The sequence below is a fragment of the Acanthaster planci genome, linkage group LG08 (genome assembly GCF_054643075.1).
Source record: "Acanthaster planci isolate LZ-2023a linkage group LG08, COTS_SCS, whole genome shotgun sequence".
NCBI classification, from domain to species: Eukaryota; Metazoa; Echinodermata; class Asteroidea; order Valvatida; family Acanthasteridae; genus Acanthaster; species Acanthaster planci.
Window position 1 is genome coordinate 1,085,146 of NC_141784.1, and position 16,882 is coordinate 1,102,027.

The window sequence follows — 16,882 nt, forward strand, 5'->3', positions numbered from 1 at the left end:
GTATCAACGGTAAACAAGTGAATTTAAAGGTCAGAAGAAAGCAAAATCAGTTTGAGAGAACTTCTATTTTAATTCTCAGGCCTGAAAGGCAAGGCTTATTGAAATACATACCAAGATACAAAGCAAATTTTATCTATTTATTTTTTCAAATAAAAGCTGGTTCTAAGGTTTTTGTACCAATGATGTACCCGGTATAGTGTACATTACATGAAATGGGTCACATACATGTGGATTTGAAAAAAAAAAGAAACTAAATAAATGAAATAGAATATCACATGTGCTGAAAATGAGCTTTCATAATTATGCATGTACATGTACCTGTGACTTTAGGAGAAAGCTCAAGATTTTATAAAATATTCAAATGAGCTTCATTTCAGCTTCCACAATTGTCACCATGGGACAAGATCATCCCACAGATGATGTTTCGATTACAGGTACATGTACACATGTATGTGTAGCTTTCCTGTGAACAAATGTACATAATGTACGTGTACACATGTATGTACTGTACTCTCAGCCAGGTTTGGTTTATTCAATTTTACGCTTGGTTCTTCATTTATAACACTTTTATGCAGAAGACGAGTTTGATTTTTTTTGGGGGGTGCTACAGTAGCCTGTACAAAAAAAGTATTTTTCAAAGGTACATGTACATGTATGCATAGGCCCTAACCTGCAAGGGTGTGCAAAACTCCATTTTAAAATTCGAGGATTAAGGAATACTGGGTGAAAGTCATCAGAAAATGTACAATTAAAGTATTTTGTACACTTCAGGTACTGCACATGTATGAGACATTACAATATATTACATGTACATTGTACATTTATAGGTTTGCAACACTGTATACCTCACATGGATAATCTGGCCGCATGGTATTGTACCACATGATGCCTACTGGTACCGTAGTCGAGGGGACTACACATGTTGAACATTAGTTATTGTTGGGACAAATTTATCATAGGGATAAACTTTACATCTTCACCACTGTACCAAATTTCCAAAGCGGGACCTACGGTACCATGGTTGAAGGAAAATCCACCGAGCATGTACATGCAGATGTACATGTTCGTGTATGAGCAGACAGAAAACAGCTGCTCCAAAACAGGAAACAACCAACATCTTCTGAGACATCCATTTGTCATCCATAATTGTGTCTTTCAGACGTGCATTATGTGCACACAGGTGCATAGTGTGTTCCCCTACATGTACAAGTACATTTTATGTGTCTGTGCGCGTTTATGGACTGGAGGTCACTGCTCTGTGCAAACAGGCGGCGTGCACCCTTTGCACGTCCGGCCATTTATTTTGTGTCTGGCAAAGAGGGGCTCACCAATTACAGTAAATTAATCAGCCGGTTGGACATGCGTCTGCCACGAGAGGTGCGGTGAACTACACGGGCAGTGGCAAAGTGGATGCCGGTTTTAAATGCCTTTGGCGTGCGGTCTTTACATGTTTCAGATGCAGCACTGTGATAAGAGTGTCTTCGAGTCGTGATCACTTAGCATTCATGTACATGTATGTGTGCATGCATGTGTGCACTGAGGAATTTTGCAGCCTTCTGGGGAGTCCACTCCAATTAAACATTGAACTAAACTCCTCCTGCCATCCTTGTTAAGGCTGCCCTTATGGCAGTTGGTACTACTGTACATGTACGGTACATGTACGGTAGTACGTCCAGATGGCAGTTGGGAATTGCTGTCCAATGCACATGGTACATGTACGAATTACATGTTTACATGGTGTGCAGGCCTACAGGTAACAAGGATATGTCTTCCTCTGCAGTCAAAGAGTGTGAATTGAAATGGGGTGGGGCCACACCCTGTTTTTTTTACAGCTTATCTGACCATGGACTACATGTACATGTATAAAGAACATGTTCATTGGTTATGATGTCTCTGAACGGCGGGAGTAATCTCTTTGTGTGTTAATCTGCACATAGTAAAGGTCACATGCGTATGTATCTTTGTGTAGTCAACACTATTGTGACCCACTTACATTTTTTAATGTTAAAGTCACTAGCTAATCAGAGCAGTTAGCGTTCGTTTATCATTGCCACTTACACTGTACATGTATGATTGAGACTGGAATTGTGAAGGGACTTGGTGACAAAATAATGTGATGGACATACCTATCATGCAACAATTCTGCGTAGACCATGTAGACTCATTAGCATCATGCACACGTACAACGGAATACATCTGCATGGATGCTACATGTATGCAGTGTACATGTGTGTGGTACTTGTTTGTGTGTGCATGATTCTTGCATACATGCATATCAGCATCAAAACCAAAACTTACATTGCACAATGTAAATTAATTTTTGATTTTTTTTTTGCCCTGTCTGACATATATTTTAACACCGTATGCTCAGTGTATGCCCCCGAAGGCTTGTGAAAAAAACCACAAGTGTACTCGAGTTGGACTCGAACCCACAACCTCTTGCTTACTAGTGCAGGCGTGGGTTCAAGTCCCACCCGAGTATGCTTGTGGTTTTTCACAAGACTTCAGGGGCATACACTGAGCATACAGTGTTAAAATATGTCGGGCAGGGCAAAAAAAAAAAAAATCAAAAATTAATTTACATCTCCTTGAAATAATTGTACAATGTAATAAAACCACAGTGCACCCACTCCCACTTTGTGCCTTTTTTCCATCTCTGTTATTGAACTTTAAAAAAAAATTGTATGCATGTTTACTTTTTTGGCCATGTTTCTTACATGATCAATACTAGTTTGTACATGTACAGTATGCACTTTCTTGCAGGTTGGAACATAACGCACAGTTGTTACTTTGTATTTATCAGGTTCATGGGTCTTTATCAGGAACAGTGGCATTGTCTGAGAGCCATTTTGCACATTGTTTTTTTATTTTTCTTTCAATTTACCGTAAATATCCTGCACATCATTGCATACAAAGTACATGTACATGCACCATGCCTGTACACTTACATGTAGGTACATGTACATGTATGTACATGTACATGTACAAGGCACTGGTAGCATTATGGTCTTCATGTTATTGTTATACATGTACATGTACAGTACGTGGCCACTTGAATGAATTGACAGGGTTAAAAGTAAAGGTTTGCTCATACACCTGTACCGGTACATGTACATGTACCTCGGGGCAAATGCATATACTGTGGGCAAAGCAAATTTGCCTACAGTACCAAACATTTGCAGTGAAATTCGCTTCAGTTGGAATGTGTTTGACTTTTTCACTAGCGGGAATATTTGATGGCACATTACTTTTATAACTTCACATTAGTGTTAGCTTTGGAAAAGGGATTGGGTGACACATAGCCAGTACATGTACATTACTGACTTGAGGTGTAGATTTATTCATTATTTTGGGTCGGTGAATACATGAACGTGTAGCTCTTGTTGAGGAATCTGAGAGTCTGCTGGTTCTCTAACAACTATAAACTGCATGCATTACAGTCACGTCTCTACCAACAAAATGAGACACCCCACCAACATGGCTCTATTCAACCAATTAGGGGGTGCTTCTGCGCCAGGCAGATAAAGGCTCATATACATGTAGAGACTTACATGTACACTGTACACAGTGTACCTACATGACCTAGTTTGAGAGGATAGGCATTAGTTTCCATATGATGCAAGATATGGGACGGAGAGAACCCCCTCCCCCGCCTTTCTGTTGGTCATTGTTTGATCGGAATCTCAGGAATTCTTTACAGACCTCTAGTGTTAGGTAACAATAGTCTAGAGTGTGTATAGGGATTGGACATGGGGGGGATACTTATCGGCACCGTGTCCTGCATGGTATCTTAGCTTTTACATGTACATATGAACTGGTCCCAAAACTGTGGACTTTTTGTGCACAAGTACGCCCTCGTTGGTGAGAGCAAGAAAGGCAGGTCAACAGTTAAAGGCATTGTTGCTCTTTGCCCGCTTGAAGAATTGGTGTGATATATCCAAAGATGAATATTGTACACTATCTGCCAATCTGCATACATTTGTGAACAAATGAGTGCATGCTATGTTAGTTGCGTGGTTACTAAGGGAGAAATGAGAAAAGAGGAAACTGCAGGTGCATGTAAATGTATACATAAAATTCTAAGGCGTGCATTACATGTAGTCAGGTGTAGCTATTACCTTCGCTGAATGACCTAAAGATTCTGAAATCGCTATACATTTGCCAAGAAGAAAAAGTTTGCTTTGGACCTTACGTGCACCTTCCCTTTTCCAGAAAGGTGCAAAGTTTAGCAACCGGTACCATTCAACTTCAGTGAGGCTGAACACTTGACTTCAAGGGCTAGACCTCAGTGAGATCTTGCTATGGTTTTTCCTTCTTACTGTATACACCTATGACTTGGACTGGAAAATCCCTTCTCAAAATCTATTAAGAAGTTGTTCAGATGAGTTTATTTTCTGACCCTTATTGTTCGCACTATTGTTCAATCTTTCTAAATCAATTTTCTGTTTAGATATCCCTAGTAGACCAGCCGTTGCGGGAGCTGTCCAACCCAGGGGCCAGTGGCAGCGTGTTTTATCTCACTGATGATGACGAGTTCATCATCAAGACGGTGCAGCACAAGGAGGCAGACTTCCTACAGAAGCTTCTTCCAGGGTACTACATGGTAAGTTGGCCAGCTGGTTAATTCTGCATCGGAATCCCAGAAAATATGGTGGCACAACTGTTAGGTCAAGGTTTAAATCCTGTGTAATCCAAGGGTACCCCACGAGGAGGCTGAGGCTCTCTAGGATCTTGTACATGTATGGAACCAACATTTGTTAGGTCACTGGTCAGGTTTGGTCAGGACACTTGTAAGTGGAGATTTGTTGGCGTAAGGTTCATAATCATTGTTTGTCCAGGGTTACAACTTAAGGAGTTGTGTTGCTTTGAGAATTTTCTATAGTTACTAGGTAGAATCTAGGTTGTGACACTGGGATATAGCGATTTCATTTACATACATCCAGGGTGTATTTTGTACAACTCAAGGCAGCTGACTTTTTGCTTGTGTATTATATGGTACATGTAAGTTCGAAATCTCAGTGTTCATATTCAGACCAGTCAGCCAATTAAGCACTGTCGATATATTGATATTATCTGTGGGTTTTATATCAATATCACTGATGTTGGTTATTTGGTAATATCGATATATCAAAAATATCGGATTTTGGAGAAATGTCAAAAATATTGAAACTTCAAAAACATCAATATTGAAAAGTACATCAAAAATATCACTACTGTGGAACAAACTTTATTACAAAATACGAAAGTGCATCGTCACATTACTATAATTTTCGATATAAAACCTATATATTGGTATCGGCCAAAATACGATATCGACAGGGCCTACAGCCAATGTGAGATTGACTATTGCAGAATCTTTCAAGTTGTAAAACACATGGTTGTATTTGGGAAATGAAACAGAAATTTAATACAGTAAGAACTGAGTTTGTTAAGAACTTTGTGACATGGATCAGAGACAGGTTCTTCCTGAAGTACAAGAAGGCTCCGGTAAAAAAAAAAAAAATTGGGGGAACATCCTGAAATGCACAAAATGTGTTACCTATGTCCTCCTGTTCACCGTAGAACCTGAATCAAAATCCACGAACGCTGCTGCCTAAGTTCTACGGCCTCTACACCTACCAGAGCGGTGGCCGCAATATCCGGCTGGTGGTCATGAACAACCTGGTACCCTCCAGCGTGACCATGCACGAGAAGTTTGACCTGAAGGGTTCCACCTACAAGCGCAAGGCCTCCAAGGCCGAGCGGCAGAAGACGCTGCCTACGTTCAAGGACCTGGACTTCATTGAGGAGCACACAGAAGGCCTGCTACTGGACACCACCACCTTTAATGCCCTGATCAAGACCCTCCAGAGGGATTGTAGGGTGAGCGCTTACCCGTTGGAACTTCATGTTACAGAACCTAGAGGTTGGACTTGAATCCAATCAGTTTCATGATCTAGTCTTTACTGTGCTCTCTGACTTTGTGAAACTGAATATGCAGAAAAAAGCGATGGGAGCTTCTGCTGCAAAAGAAAAAGATACTGTACCTTTTTTGTCTTTTGCTCTGTCCAGTCTCAATTTGGTGCACTGATACGGGCAAACAAATCGTGGCAAAATCGTAGCAAAATAACCACCAATGATCAGCATGTTTGCAGTCCAACTCTGTAACATACCCTGGCTGTAGTATTTTGTTTTATAAATTTGGTATATTTAGCATAAAATCATACTACTGCTCCTGGCACAAATTTGTTGTTCAATAGTAGCCTTTTCAAGTGGAAACTTATGAGGTATGCATGCATGCACATGCATGGCACAGTATTTGATTTTGATGGCCAGGGCAAAAAGACTGGAAATTTGAAATTTGTGATTTATCTTGTATCTCCCAACCCCAATTGAGCCACTAAGCAAAACTGTTGCTCAGACGTTTTATGTGTTGAGCATGAATGTGGGAAGGGGAACCCAGCCATTGTTATTTCACACAGGCATCATTCTTCCTGGAAGTAAAGTACATGCACAAAGAATCTTATGGAGGTCTCAGCAAGGTTTCCAATCAAGAATTACATGTCAGGGTCAATCTTGCGCCCTTTTTTTTTTTAAAAAACACTCCCAAATTTTCACATTGTGGGAACTTGAAAGGCCTTATTTCTTCTTCTGTGTATGACTGGCCCCAAGTATTATGGATTTACATGTAAGATCACATGTGATTCATACCCATAGAGTACACACCTTTATTTAGAAGTTAACATTTGTTGCAAAAGTTTTTCTTGAATGTATGAAGCACATGAATTAGCACTTTAAATTCTCTTACTTTCATTTGTATGTTAATTTCTTCATTTATAAATGTAGGTTCTAGAAAGCTTCAAGATTATGGACTACAGTTTATTGGTTGCAATTCACAATGTGGAACAAGCAGAAAAAGACAAGGTAATGCGCAGCACGTTAATTGTTTTGTGAAAATAGGGCTTGCAACAACTTGTACTTCAACACCTGGTGTAATCTTGACACTTGTCTTGAGATTTGATGGTTTGCGATAAACATATTTGTGATGAATTGATCACAACACCTGAAAACCAGAGTCACATTGATCCTAGGTTGACCTTGGTATCAGGGTGACATGGCCTCATTAGCCTAATTGAGGTATGGCGGGCACAATAGGAGGGCGCTATTTAATTTAGGTGAAATCTTTTGTGTTTACTCTAAACTTTACCCACTTCAAATGGTGCCTTCCTGACTGCCCCAAGCTGGACCCAGAGAGGATGCAATTTTTTCCCAGCAACAGAGGCTCCTTTGGTCAGAACTTCGCTTTGCTGGTTCATAAGCTACTTTTAAATGCACGCGTCACGGTGGCATTGCTACCAGCAATATGAACACTCCCAACCAACATGGCTCTTTTCAACCAATGAGGGGGTGCTTCTGCACGAGGCGGATTGTGTCTACCACGCTTCAAATAGGCTTATGGCATCACTGACAAGACTACCTCACAGACAGATCTTTAGTATGTTCCAACCTGTGTCACCCATCTATCCATTTTGTGGGATCTGGTCACACATGTTGACTGTGAATGGCCCCATGGTGAACCAGTAAATGAAAGAATATCAGTATTAAACAAAAAGACTCGATTTGTTGTGAGATATATGTGGTAACTACCGAGTATTAAAGCTTTCTACAAATTAATACGATAAATTTATCCACTTGGAGGCTATACGTTTATGCCGGTGTCATAACAAAACGGTATTTGCTCTTTGCATACTGCAGCCATTGGCATGCAGAGCCTTGAACTGGCAGCTTGTAGAATTACGTCAGAATCGCGTCACCACAGCTTTTGAAATATTGTCCAGTCGCATGGCATAAGAGCTGAGGCAACAGGATGAGCTGAGGCAAATTACATGTACTAAGCAACATACATGTACATGGGATCTGACTGAACCAGCTGCCAGATCAAGGCTTTGCATGCCTATGGCTGCAGCATGCAAAACGTGAATAGTGTCATTGAGTCCCATTTCAACAGTAGCAGTGTGCTCAAATGAAACTGGTCTCGTTCCTCCAGCAAAACGAAAACAACAGTACAGACGGCAACGCCAAGTCACGGACGTCAGACACACAGCAACAACAGCAGCAACAGCAGCAACAGCAGCAGACCTCCCGGCCAGCCATGCTGAGGAGCCTGTCTGACTCGGGCTCGACGGAGGACCACCACATTAGCGGGGAGAAGACTCCACACAAGCTGGAGCGGTCCAAGTCCTATCTCAACAAGTCCAAGCGGCCGGCGTTCTCCACCACTAGGGAAGCCATCCAGGGCCACACGAAGCAGTCGCTGACGCAGGAAGATGAAGAAGAACCGTAAGAATGCAATTTCCTAAAAAACACTTTGTGCTAAGATATTGTTGGGAAAAATTTTTGTGGCCTCACCATAAGCATTTCCAAATATAAGACAATAATTCTTATTTCAAGAAGTATTTTCTGGATTTTCTCCCCAGACTTTTTTCCTAGGAGTGAAGCATGAAAATTTTGTCCGAAAATTGAGATGTTTTATCTCCCGTTATTAGCAGTGTAGGTTTCTGCACCCAACCTTGTACATACTAACTGAAGATTAAATCTCAAAGCTATCGTAACTTTTTCATGTTTAAACCTCCCAAAGATATGTGAAAAGCAATTACTATTTGTTTTTGCTGATGAAACCAAGGATTGATCAAAAGCACCCATGGCTTTGTGGTTCCCAACCCTAAAGAAACCTGTGGAGATGAGAACACTGAACACCAATCATTTTTGCAGGTGGGAGAAAACCAAAGAACCAATCATTCTGGGGAAACCCAGAGAGTCAGATTAGATAAAATCGAATCCACAGGGTTTACCGAGGTGGGTTTCGAATCCTGGCGGTAGAGGTGGAGAACGAGGAAAGTACCACTGTGCCAGCCAATACAGGCCCTGTTTGTTTCACGCAGAGCCAAATCTCGATCTGTAATCCCAACGTTGGTTTGCTCCATCTATTACGCAGGTTCTGGTGTTAGTGAACCAACATCTGAACATTGTATCACTGATCCCAATCTGGATCCATGTGAATGTAAATAAGCCCACAGTTAATAGGCGAGTAGCATTATGTGATTGGAGCTACATGTGTATCTCAGTGGCTGACCCGACTCCTTGCAAGCTCCCCGCTAGCCAGGAAGTTTTGTCACTGTCTAAAATATGACCACTACAAAGCTTATCTAGGATTAATGCACTAAAAAGCATGCGCTGTGGATTTCATGGTGTTTTCCGTGCTTAAGTGACTTGGAGGTAAGCCACTCATTTGACTGCCTCCCAACCTGAGGTGGACAGAAATGCCCCTCCTGACATGCCTCCTAAAATGCCTGACAAAATGACTCAGCAGTCACCAGAGGCACTTTTGAGTTATAGGCCTTCAATAGAATCTTGCAAAGTGTAAATCAATAGGAACCTTCAACATTTTTCACCCACATTAAAAATGTCCATTTTCATCAGGATGACAGGTGGAGTGATTCATCAAAAGGAAGTTGAGTTTCCTCAACTCTGAACAAACACTCTGGAAGAAAAGGCTTACGACTCATTTTGTGGGATCCACTCACAAATACATTCCTGTTCAGTTTGTTTTATTGCTTATGAATTAATTTTTCAAACAAATCTTTTCACATTGTCTCCTGAAATTCGAGTCGGTCAATTTTTGCATAAACATACATATTGTAGTAACAGGCCATCACAATCAATGTGATTTATGTACAGCAGCGTCATTGACATGTAGTTTGTAAATTCCCAGAATACCACTGGACAGTATTGGTATGGAGAACAGACTACCAGTACCTTTAAAAAAACACAGTTGAAAAGTAAGGTCTGGGTACCAAACCTCATTGGTTATTGCCTGCGCAGTGCAGCGGAGCTTTGACAGCCAGAAGCCAGGAAGCTTGAAGACTGTTTTACATGTGGCTGTGACTTCAACCTTAGTGAATTTTGCCTGGTACTTCTGTGTGTACTTTTTGTATATATGACACCAGGCAAAATCATCGAGTGGTTAAGAAATAGCTCTCCCCTGAACTTGTATGAATGATGCATCAGATTCCTGTGCCTTGTATATACGCACATTAGTTTGGGTGATGTATATTCATGTCTTATTGTGGGCGGAGCAGTTTCATCAAAGGTGATTGGTTGAAGGAGGAGCTTACTGTCCAATCTTGGGAAGCAATGAAGCCAGCTGCTCAGATCACAGACTGGCCGAAGTATGCGTGCCTTTGCATTTGAATATACCGTTCTGACCACAGGTTGTCAGTGTCGTCAGGTGCTCTTTTGTTTTTAGGGAAGATTTAAAAAGCTCGCGAATTCCAGCAGACTTATCGCTGCACGATTGGGACCAATTAGTGGGGGCCAAAGCTGCCTATCCGCAAAAGGTGTTTGGCATTATGCCATTGGTTTTGAGCTTGAAAACTTATATTCTTCAAAAAAATTCGACATATCAATATTATTGATTTCGGGCCACTGATAAGGCCACTGATATATCAGTATCGGCAATTATCTATAATCGACGGTGCTTATTGAAAAGGTCTGTTTACTCAAACCCATTTTGCTTAAGGTATTAATCAGTTGATGGATTATTGGTCTTATGTGTTTCCTTGATGACAGGAGCGGTGGTATTCCAGCCAAGAATTCTAAGGGAGAACGGCTAGACCTCTTTATAGGAATTATCGACATTTTGCAATGTTTCAAGTGAGTAAGCTGTCGTTATGTGTATAATTACATGAATGCATCATAATGTGATGGATTGGGCACACGGTACTGTAGCACACACAGCATTCTTTTCAAACAACAAACCCTTTGGACTTCCGAAAAACCATTTTCATTAGTTGAAAGCATATTAGGAACGCATGTACCACGTGGGTACTGACAAAACTAATTTCATTTTTATTATCGAAGTCGATATGCCTATTTACATGTAGTAACTTGGCTTTGATTCAAAGCCACACGTTTCCAAACTAGAGGGTTGCCATCGGCACTTGTGACTATGTGACTAATGGGTCTTAAATGTCTCTTCAGTTAGTCACTCAAGGCAGTAACAAACATGGGTGCAGTTATTATTCTCCTATGGTGGTAGGGAAAGGTTACCCATTACGATCTATTTGGATATTTTACTATTCAGGATATTCCAATTTCCATCAGTAGTTCCTTTGTGTGTAGACATTCATCCGTGCTCAGTCTCCAATAGACGTGAAACAATGACGTCATGCATTGTTTACATGCACATGTGCTTTCCTGTTGGGGCACAATCGACTACGTCCGACCTTACTACCATAGCAACGTGTACATGTAAACAAAGCATGACATCACCGCTCTAATAGCTCCAGACAAGTCTTTAAGCTATTGTTACGACACTAAGCAGAAATTGGACTGGAAACAAATGAGGCTTTGAGGAAAATTTGGCCCAAAGTGGACATACTGTAAGTCATGTGTTGGATCAGAAGATGTGGAGAAGTGCTATGATATGAATGAATGGCTTCACACGTTCTCGTCCCTGCTTTTTGTCCGTTCTTCCAACTGCAGATTGGTAAAGAAGTTGGAGCACACGTGGAAGAGTATGGTCCACGATGGGGACACAGTATCTGTCCACAGACCCAGCTTTTATGCCTCGCGCTTTCAAGAATTCATGTCCAAATCAGTCTTCAGGAAATTGCCACGTAAGTTCCCACACCCCCGTCTTCACCCCTTCCCTTCATCCAAAGAAATCCCTGCTTTGGCACCATGTTCGCGCACAGGTGGTGAGCGTACATTGTGTACCTGTTCAACCAATAAGGTAAAACAAAACCTCAATACGTCAAACTTAGCTAAGTCGAAAGTCTACTTATCTCAGAGTGATGCTTTGTTCCCGTCAAAAGAATTGGTGTTTGTGTACATAAATACTTCCGTAAGTCGAATTACCAATGACCAAAATCCCGCTTAAGTCCAAATTGTCTCAAAAAGTGCAAAAAGGGACCAAGAAACCACACTGCCAAGCGCACATTGTCTTTTCACTCTCGATCCGCTTCCATGGCACTCACGCTGCGCGGCTCACTTCATAAACGATGCTTCACTGTAACTGCAACAAAGCCGGGCTTTCGGGCTAGCCTGATTGCCACCGCAAGACCTATGCACGGAAGGACCAATCACTGCCTATTACATGTACAATGGTCACGGGACCACAGAAAGTGATGCCATAAGAAAAACCCATTTGAAAGCAGACCCCAAATAGATTTTCCACACGTACAAGGCTTTGGTCTTTATGAGTGACCAAAGCCCTGACTGATTTTTGCTCCGTACGTGTGTTCGTTATGTTAAAGTGCATAAACAAGCATCCAAAACATACAAAAGTTCTTTGTGTGAATGCCTGATAAGTGTGAGTGGAGATTAAAAGTGAAACAGTATAATCCTTTCCTTCTTTCTTGAAATCACTACTTCTTTTTGTTAGGAAATATATTAGTCAATATGCATGTTTGCCTACTAAAATTGCTTGGTTAATTAGAAGTGAAATTGATGTCTTTGTTTAATTTCTTTTTCTCAAAAGGAAAAGTAAATTTCAACTTGATGCCATGCTTTTTCAAATCATTTTCTCATGCCAAAATAAGGCTTCACCAAAGCAGAATAAACTACTGTTCCAGTACTCTTTGCAAAGAAATGTGTGTATACGTTGACAGTTGGTCTTTAGAGTTCACCAGGTGGAAAATGTTTTTAGTTGAAGTTTTGTTGAAGTTTCTGGCGACACACAAAGCATCACGTCATTAAACTGAGAAACACTTCACAGGTATATAAAGATGACAGCCCCCAAAAGAACAGTAAATACAGATTAATATTATACAATATTTTCAGAAGATGAGAATCCCAAAAGAAGTTCTAGAGTATTTCTGACACAGTCTGGTCTACGTCTCTTCACCTGACGTATGTCAATAACCTCAAACCACCATCCAAATATTTTTCCTCCAAGTATGGTCAAACTTCCCAAATGTTTGATTTATGGCAAGAAGAAAGTTTAATGGCAAACAGACAGAAAAAAATATATTTAATATGGGACTTAAACTGGTTTGATTGTGACACGGGTACCAACGGGACAGAGGAATTATGGTATTCTTAATGCACATAGCTACATGTACATAACAGAGTTAAATTATTACAGTTGACGTGGTTGCCAGTCAGTGGACATCTTCTAGGAAGGATGCCCGTCTCCATGCCAACCATGTTTTCGCCATGAAATGAACATAGACTGTACTATTTGGTTTAGCTGCTTTCTTGTCATTTGAGCTCCATTTCACAGTTTGTTTTGCCTGCTTTCTTTTTTAATTTTGTTTTTACCTTGGACGCGACTGACCTGTTTTGATTGCATGAATGCCGAGTGAACCCCGTAACAATTCTGTTAGAAATGGTAAAAATCTCCTTGCAAATGATCCTTTTTGTTCTCACCCTAATTTTTAAATTTAGCTTTTGGTGTCATCCGGGGTTCTGTTTTACCCATGAATGGTTAACTTTCATAATAAGCAGGTGTCGATTATTTTCATAAGTCTGCACCCAAAGTGATTTGTTTGTGTACTTTATATGGCTGTTCTTTTCACGTGAATGAGCTGCATAGTGCACACTGCCTTGGGTATCCTGGGTATTTTCCGAAGGAATTCCTTGAGAACGTGTGAACAGTTTTCACAATGAAATTTGTGAAGCGTTCCTTAGGATACTCATTTTTTCATTGAAGAATAACTATTTGTAACTTTTCCCTTGAATACACTGCTCTTTTGAATTTACAAAAAAGATGAAAATTTCCCGCCTTGCATGATTACACTTTTTGTTTTAAATTTTATGTTTACGGTGAAATTTACTGCACCACAGTGCATGTCTCTTATTTGCATACAAAATGTATGCCACACCTTGTGCAAAATGAGCACATCACTGTTGTGACATTGTAATAAAATCCCCCTAAAATTGTCAACTCAGAGTAAGACAAGGACAACTTTCTTTCCCTCCCCGGTATTGATTGCAGAAGAGTAGTAGTGAAGGTATGATTTGGTAGTTTCAGTAGTCCAATGTTGATGTTGGGCTGAATATATTTATATGTACATGTACCATGTATACAGTTTCAAAAGGAAGTGATGTTTCTTGGGATAGTTTCTTTTTATAGTTGTCTGCATTGCACAGCCTACAGAGTGTAGTTATGCATGTCTGAAGCATACCTGTCTGAATATTAGACTCTTTAAAAGTTTTCTGTCGAAATGATAATGCAGTAGCCATACAATATGTGTATTTTATACATTACCACATTTACCATCAGGCATGCAGCCTTTCCTCAGATCAGCTGATTTCCTCGTTTTTTACTTCACATTGATGCTGTTGAAAATGGAAATAATCCTTCGGGGGCATACGCTGAGTATGTAGTGTTAAAATACACGTCGGGCAGGGCAAAAATCCAAAATTAATTTACGTTTCCCCGGCGCAAATCCATCCATGAAATAACTGTTCAAAGTCCTGTAAAGATTGAAATTTCCTCGTTTTTTGACGATGTCCAAGTTACCTGCCTGTACCATGCAATATGTGCATTTAAGTATTACCATGTACATCGTACAGCTGCAGGTATTATTAGAAATGGAAAAAGGTATTCCAAAGGCCATTTCAGTTTCCCCTTGAGTTGAAACCATTCCCAATTAACCCTGCTTTGTATGCATGCATTTGCAATATTTTTACCGTCTCTTAGAAGGGAAAAAAAGGGTTACACGTGTGTTTCAAATGGCTTGGGAAAACTGAAGTCCCGGACACAAAGCCAAAAAAAACTGCATGAAGCTTGACATGATTTTGGTTGCTTCCCACCTCGTTCCCATGGATGTGATCTTGCTGCACCATGTTGGTTCCCACCATGTCTTGCTCAATCTTAACCCCTGGTATTGTACCATTTAAAAATCCCACTGTTTAGATTTAAATTAGGACTGTAGTCAATGTGTTTATGCCAGCTGGAAAGTTACGAGTTTGTAACCTGCAGGAGAATAGCTGGGTGCGAGGGTGTTGCTTTTGAAATACTCGTGCGATTTATGTGACATTTATGTATATTCTTCCTGAGGAGCCAGTCAGCATCATTTGCCTATTCTACACGACCAGGGGCTAGAGAAGGAATGCGCACATAGCCCATGGAGTCTAGGTTGCGTTGGTTCTTAACCACTACCAGCCGGGGACTCCGAAATCGGAGCCGTATGGTTTATATGTGTGGCCGGGGTCTCCGAACTCGGACAAAGGAAACAGGGCCCTGTAACAAAAGACCGTACTCCGAACAAAAGACCAGGCTGCTGGGCATGACCGGCATTTTTCACTCTCAAAAGTGGTGATAATCCAGCGTTATTTTGAAACCGTATACCAGGGTTTGGGGTATTTAGAGCAAGCGGATTACCACCGGGGACAAAAGCTCTCCACTACCGCAGCGATGAGCCACACAGCACCGCTGCATGCTAATCTGGCCCCTATTGAAAAGAGGTCAGCAGTGCACTGAGCCAGGTTCGTGAACAAAAGACAGTTGTATAACACCGCACAATCTGGGCTCTGTTTACAAGGCTGCAGGCCTGGCTGAAATATTCGGGCGTCAATGAAGGTCACCTGTCAACTTAGAGTAGTGCCTGAAGATTACTCTGTGCAGCTATAAACGAACCGTTAAATGGAATGATGAATTGTTGAAGGATTTTGAAAACGGAAAAAATGATAGTCATGCCGGCCCAGCATCCTCAACGTTGAAAAATGCCCTGGTCCGAAGTGGTTAACTTAGTGGATTGACCTTCATTCATAAATGCACTACACTCATGTTGGTTGGAGGGAGTTGAAACACACAATGGATGGCTCTGTGGCTGCATTCTTTGTATGCCAAGCTGTGTCCTACAACCCAGAGTAGTTGGGTAAACTGTCCTACCCTCCTAACAACTCAGCCCTGAAGCAAATCCTCACAATAATGCGTTCACTTTTTAAAATCATATTTTAATCATATTTCACTAATGCACACATGTGACCCTTTGTAATTGTGTGTTGACACCATTCCATTTTTATTGTCTGTTAACAAAACTGGTAAAACCTAAAGGAAATGAGAGAACATGTTCATGTTAACATGACGGGCGGGCAATTTAATGAAGTTTTTCATATGCCAAAAAAATAACTAATGCCACACTTCATTTGGCCCCCTCCATTTTGATTTCACATTTGTTTTTTATTTTAATTTTGTTTCTAATTTTTGACTTAAATTTACTTTTCAATTTGTTCCACTTTTGTTCTGTTTGTCATGCTTGTTATTTTTATTTTCATTTTACTTTATATTTTTTTAAGTAAAACTTCCCCAAAGAAACAAAACAACTACAGTAGCAAGAAATCAATTTAAACATTCGTAAAAAGTATTAAATTTCATTGTGTGACGCCTTGTATGAGGAGCCCGCTTTACACACTGTCCACTAAAACTCCATCAAGGAAAAAGAACTAAAATATATGAAATTGTCTGAACACAGGAAAAGCCAGGAGTGCCAAGAGGAATGAAATAATTTTCCCCTGAATTTTTCTGTTCTGCCCACAGCTTCGAAACATTCTCCCTCTAAACGAAGAGGTTTTAATTACACTCCATCAGTAGGGGGCAGCAGACCTAGAGCGCGCACAGTCCCGGCCGAACTGAGTGACCAGCAGCGATTACACTCATCGCATGGGGGTAGCATGTCGGCTACGCTGGAAGCAGGCATTTCACCAGGAGGACAGGGTGAGTGTAGGCAGAGAGGAGTGGCATGCTTTGTACAGGATCAGCATTGTGGAAGATTGAGCGCAGTCAGTACGACACCATTCAATTGTGAAACCACGCCCAGTTGCCACTGAATATTTCATGGATCATGCGGCGATCTGATGTATGGAGTACCAAAGGGAATACATCACATGTACC

The 16,882-nt window shown here is 40.8% G+C and overlaps 1 protein-coding gene across 6 annotated transcripts in view; it reads left to right on the plus strand.

Annotated features, from left to right (window-relative positions):
- The window catches only part of LOC110978095 (phosphatidylinositol 4-phosphate 5-kinase type-1 alpha-like), a 53,701-nt gene that overhangs the window by 20,006 nt on the left and 16,813 nt on the right, over positions 1 to 16,882 (plus strand). For 5 of the 6 annotated variants that reach the window (XM_022232793.2, XM_022232791.2, XM_022232796.2 and 2 more), the window contains exons 6-12: positions 4,451 to 4,603; positions 5,563 to 5,862; positions 6,826 to 6,903; positions 8,027 to 8,319; positions 10,609 to 10,692; positions 11,524 to 11,657; positions 16,529 to 16,705. In XM_022232793.2, the coding sequence (XP_022088485.2) occupies positions 4,451 to 4,603; positions 5,563 to 5,862; positions 6,826 to 6,903; positions 8,027 to 8,319; positions 10,609 to 10,692; positions 11,524 to 11,657; positions 16,529 to 16,705 (1,219 nt within the window). The remainder of the gene's footprint in view (positions 1 to 4,450; positions 4,604 to 5,562; positions 5,863 to 6,825; positions 6,904 to 8,026; positions 8,320 to 10,608; positions 10,693 to 11,523; positions 11,658 to 16,528; positions 16,706 to 16,882) is intronic. The other variant, XM_022232794.2, reaches the window with a different exon arrangement.